The sequence below is a fragment of the Octopus bimaculoides genome, chromosome 3, assembly GCF_001194135.2.
Source record: "Octopus bimaculoides isolate UCB-OBI-ISO-001 chromosome 3, ASM119413v2, whole genome shotgun sequence".
NCBI lineage: Eukaryota > Metazoa > Mollusca > Cephalopoda > Octopoda > Octopodidae > Octopus > Octopus bimaculoides.
The window spans coordinates 164008915-164014428 of record NC_068983.1 but is presented as its reverse complement, the minus strand read 5'-3'; the positions used below and the strand labels follow the sequence as shown (position 1 = coordinate 164014428).

General features: G+C 38.2%; 1 protein-coding gene across 3 annotated transcripts in view; it reads right to left on the bottom strand.

Moving 5' to 3' along the window:
- Positions 1 to 5514, bottom strand: part of LOC106875235 (follistatin-related protein 5) — a 370169-nt gene that overhangs the window by 90626 nt on the left and 274029 nt on the right. For all 3 annotated transcript variants that reach the window (XM_014923295.2, XM_014923296.2, XM_052966672.1), the window contains exon 5: positions 3895 to 4203. In XM_014923295.2, coding sequence (XP_014778781.1) covers positions 3895 to 4203 — 309 coding nt within the window. The remainder of the gene's footprint in view (positions 1 to 3894; positions 4204 to 5514) is intronic.

Sequence of the window (5514 nt, the reverse complement as noted above, 5' to 3'; positions counted from 1 at the left end):
CAAGTACTTATATATATATGAAAATTTATGTACATTCACACACAGAAGTATAGCTTTCTATCTTAACAAAACAGATCTATATTTCTAACACCATGAAATATTTCAAAGATTTTTCCAAAGATTAAATGGGGAAAAATGTTAAAATTAAATTGATAAGCCTGGAATTGTTTTTTTAATTTTTTTTTATTATCTTTACTTTACCTACATGAGTGCTTCTATGTAGGTATTGATTTTTGTTTAATATCATGGTGTTCTTAGATATACAAATATTGCTACTGCTGCTGCTGCCACTGCTGCCACTGCTGCTTCTGTACAAGTAAGAACTGACAAGTATCGTATTGGTCTTTTATTTGCTGAAGGGATTTCTCAAATAATAATTATGTCTTTTATATTCTTCTTGTGGATTATAGTGTTATCAATAAAAGTCTTGTGCAATTTGAAGCTCATGCAGGCTACCGCTGGCCAAATGCTGGGAATCTTGTCAGCTTAAATCAGACATACCTTGTCAATGCAGCAAACAGAGAAGCCTCTGTGTTGTTTCTAAATTGGCTAAAAGAGCAGCTAAATCTCCCTCAAATTACAACATCCTGCCAGCTTCAAATGGGAGCATCACATTTGGATAATGTGATGCCCCCTTTTAGTCCATGCTCTGTTTTAGTTTAGTTTCTACAGATGAAACCCTTCCTAATGCCTACCATTTACAGAGTGTATTGGGTGTTTTTTGTACATGGAACCGGTCCCAGTGCTTTTTACATAGCACCAAAACCGATATTTTTTACGTGGTACCAGCACTTTCCAATATAATTTCCATAATAATTCCTTAAAAATCATTCTAAAATATTCAATTGAATGAAAATATGAAAATAATACAATTAACAGGTCTTATCAACAATTCAGAATTTCTTCATTTTTATCATCTAAAATTTTGTATGAAAATTTCAAATTATTTAATGCTGAAATCTATCAGAAAAGTTTATTTAAATATTTATAAGCCTGCCATCCAATCAGATTTAAATATTTATAATTCTGTCAACCAATCAAATTTTCTAATATTCATTTCAATTACATTATTAAATCATTCAATGCTTGATCATTTCAGCCTGTCGTAATTTACTTTTGGGTTGATGCATAATTATTGCGGCTTTTTCCAATAAATTTTATTCAACAAAAACAATAACAACATATAACAAAAAAACATCATTAAATGATTATTCCGGAGCATAATCACCTTCTACTTCAATTACTGCTTCCTATTTGCTTGGCAGATGGTCAGACCATCATTTAAAGAAGTTTTTGTTAATTATTATTATTGTTTTTGTTGAATTCATTGGAACAAAAGCTGCAATAATTATGCACTAACCCAACAATTTTAATCATAACATTTTTGAGAAGAATATTTAGATTATTTATATTATTTACATGTGACGGATATTTGTCCTCATCTTGTTTGTTGTTAACACAATGTTTCGGCTGATATATCCTCCAGCCTTCATCAGGTGTCTTGGAGAAATTTCGAACCTGGGTTCTCATTTCTAAGGTATTTTTTGATGCTATTATTATTATCATTATTATTATTATCATGCCTGGAATTGAACTCGAAATCTTGGGGTTAGTAACCCGTGCTCTTAACCACTACACCATATGCCTGTGGGTAATTATGGAGTGAATTTTAGGGGTTATAAATCTAATATTTTTCTATCATTCCTTAATACAGGTTCCCATATGTTGTTCATATCTGCACTCAGTCTGCTTAGGAGGTTGTTGTGTCCTAGCATATGTGCTGCTTCTTTTAGTTTTCATATTTTCCAGTGGTGTTCTCTGTCTATTATTTTAACTTCATCCCACAGGGGGAAGTGGTCTCTATTTTTCCATACATGATCAGCTATACCCAATTTATCAATATATCCTTGTATCACAGCTTTGCGATGTTCATCTACCCTTATTTTGAGGGGGCGACATGTTTCACCTTTGTATAACCTACCACAGCTGCTTGGGATGGAGTACACGCAAATGTAAATTATGTACATAATTCCTCATCTCTTAAACATAGAACTGTAAGAATATTTATTTTTTATTTTGCAGACCAATTAAAGTTTGAAGTTGGACAGTAAGGGCTTAGTGGTCACTCACAAGAGAATAGGACCTGAAAACTTGTACCATAGTTTTGCTAAGTCTCTTTTAGATGCACATACCATTGTGTGCAGACATAGATACTGTCTTGGTTTCCCCCACCTAGACCCAGTGGTACATTGAAGATTGAGTGAGGTATACCCATGAACTCAATTGGTATTTCTTATCAACTGACCAAGCTGGAGAAATAGGAACTGTAATACCTTGCTCATGAACACAATGTACTGCTCAGTCTAAGAATTGAACCCATGGCATTATGATCATAATCCCAATACCGTCACATATACAGAGGTAGAAAACTTAAACATAGCCAAGCCCATATGTACCCCACTCTACCATATTTGGTGCCATTAAAGGTAAAAGTTCTGTTTTTAAGAAATTTATCTGCAGTCAAAGAGTTCTGGGCTTTGATGCCTCTATACAGTGCTTTGGATTACTGTCTTGCATTCCAACCTTGGCCTGACCAATGTCTTCATTATCATCAAAATCATCATCATCATCATCATCATCATCATCATTTAACATCTGTTATCCATGCTAGCATGGGTTGGACAGTTTGACTGGGCTGGCAGACTGGAAGGCTGCACCAGACTCCAGTCTGATTTGGCATGGTTTTCTATGGCTGGATGCCCTTCCTAACACCAAACACTCCGAAAGTGTAATGGGTGCTTTTATGTGCCATCGGCACAAGTGCCATTTGCATGACACAAGTATCTGCCATGACTGCAATTTTGCTCGGTTTGATGGGTCTTTTTTTCAAGCCCGACATAATGCCAAAGGTCTTGGTCATTGACTCCATGAGGCCCAACACTGGAAAGGAACTCGGCCACTTTGCCTCTGAATAGAAATTTCATAGATAGAAATTATGCAGAAGATAAACCAAGGAAGGACAGGAGGAAGAAATGCTTTAGCTTTCAGATTTCTTTGTCAGATGTAATGATTATTTATTCACATTTATTTAATTAATCACACATTATCTTGTAACTTCAAGATTTCAATGGTGAGCTTCTAGAATGACATTGTAGGTTAGGTGTGAGAGGTTGGATCTGGATATTTTTAGCATAAGAGAGGTGGAATATCTGTCCCAGATATTTTTTTCTACTATAGTCACAAGGCCTGAAATTTATGGGAAGGGGTAGGTCACTGGTACTTCATTTATTGATCCTGAAAGGATGAAGGCAAATTCGACCTGAGTGAAATTTGAACTCAGAATATAGCAACAGGCGAAATACCACTAAGCATTTCGTCCAGTGTGCTAACGATTCTGCCAGCTCACCACCACTGGAAGAAATGTCGGCCACCGATTTGTCCAGCACGGTAATGCTTCTGCCAGATGGCTGCCTTATATCTGTCCCAGATATAAAACGATAAACATCGCCCTTTCAAAGCCTAGCCAGGCTCATGGGCTCGGTTTCCTGGTTTCTATGGTGTATGTGTTCCCCCCAGCTGGATGGGATGCCAGTCCATCGCAGCATTACTCAAGAAACAGGAAGAAAGAGTGAGAGAAACTTGGGGTGAAAAAGTACAACAGTGGTCGCCACCACCCCCTGCCTGAGCCACGTGGAGCTTAGGTGTTTTTGCTCAATAACCACTCGCAAAGCCTAGTCTGGGAATCGAAACCACGATCCTCCGACCGCGAGTCCGCTGCCCTAACCACTAGACCAGTGCACCTCCACTGTCCCAGATATAGCCAGTTTAAATGCTAAAGGTTTAAATATACCAAATAACAACAACAAAAAGGGGATTGGCTAAATGTTAACTTACATTCTTTAGTATCCTGGTTGCAGTCTGATTCTTGGAATCGTTCGCAATGGAAATGAAGTAACTTTTCTTTGAACCGAAGATATTCCATTTTATTACAAGGGTCTTCATGCTCAGTGTTTGATTTCAGTTCATTATCCGATGCTTTGATGATGATATCCTCGTGTTTCATTGACTCCGAATGACCAGAATGACCAGACTGCCGCTGCTGCTTCTGCTGCTGCTTTGCCGGACCAGTTGTAGTCGGATCTGTGTCTTTAGATTGGTCATTGGCAGGTTTCTTCTCTGAATCTGATTTCAAGGGCTTGCTCTCTGAAATGAAACATTGAAAGTATTTTCATTGTCTGTGTTCCATTAATCTTGGCCTTATGCACAAACACACACATACACACAAAGTACAAGATGGACTCTTCCACCAGTTTCAAAGTATGAGCATCCAACAGTTTAATAAAAAAAAAAATTTCAGTTTCTATGTTTGTGGTTCTTATGAGACAGAATGAAATAATTCATTCTGATCCATCAGAGATCCCATTTTTGCCAGCTTGGGATTATAGTAGAAGACAATTGCCCAAGCTACTCAGCAGGAATGAACTTAGGTTCATGTGGTTGGCAGGGGAGAATGTCAATCAAATTTTGTCTCAGGAAGGATTTTTAATTATTGTTGCTTTTCACTTACATACACATACACACACACAAACACACACACACACACACACACACACACACACATACATACATACATACATACATACATACATACATACACACACACACACACATACACACATACGTGTAAACATGCATACATACATATACACATGCATACATACCTACATACATACCTACATACATTTAGCTGAAAAAACAGCAGAAGGATTGGGTACTCTTTTCCATCTTGTAAGGGTGAAAAATATCCAATCTTTCTGCTGTTGTCACAGCTGTATTGCATTCAAGATTTACTTCTTTATCTGCAATATGTGTGTGTGTGTGTGTGCATGTGTAGATATATGTAGATGTATGTGTATATATATATATATTAGTTTTTGTTTGTGGCAGGTGTTCAGGTGCAATAAAGACTGTAAGCAAACAGGAAACAACTTCTATCTCATTCCAGGGTGAAAAACTAGAGGTAGTCGATAGCTTCCGCTATCTGGGCGACCAAGTTAGTAGTGGGGGTGGGTGCGCTGAAAGTGTAGCTGCTAGGATAAGAATAGCCTGGGCAAAGTTTAGAGAGCTCTTACCCCTGCTGGCGACAAAGGGACTCTCACTCGGAGTAAAATGCAGACTGTATGACGCGTGCGTATGAACAGCCATGCTACATGGCAGTGAAGCATGGGCTGTAACTGCTGAGGACATACGTAAGCTCGCAAGGAATGAAGCCAGTATGCTCCGTTGGATGTGTAATGTCAATGTGAATACCCGTCAGAGTGTAAGTATCTTGAGAGAAAAGCTGAACATTAGAAGCATCAGTTGTGGTGTGCAAGAGAGACGATTGCGCTGGTATGGACATGTGGTGAGAATGGATGAGGATAGCTGCGTGAAAAAGTGCCACACCCTAACAGTTGAGGGAACCCGTGGAAGAGGTAGGCCCAGGAAGACCTGGGCTGAGGTGGTGAGGCAAGA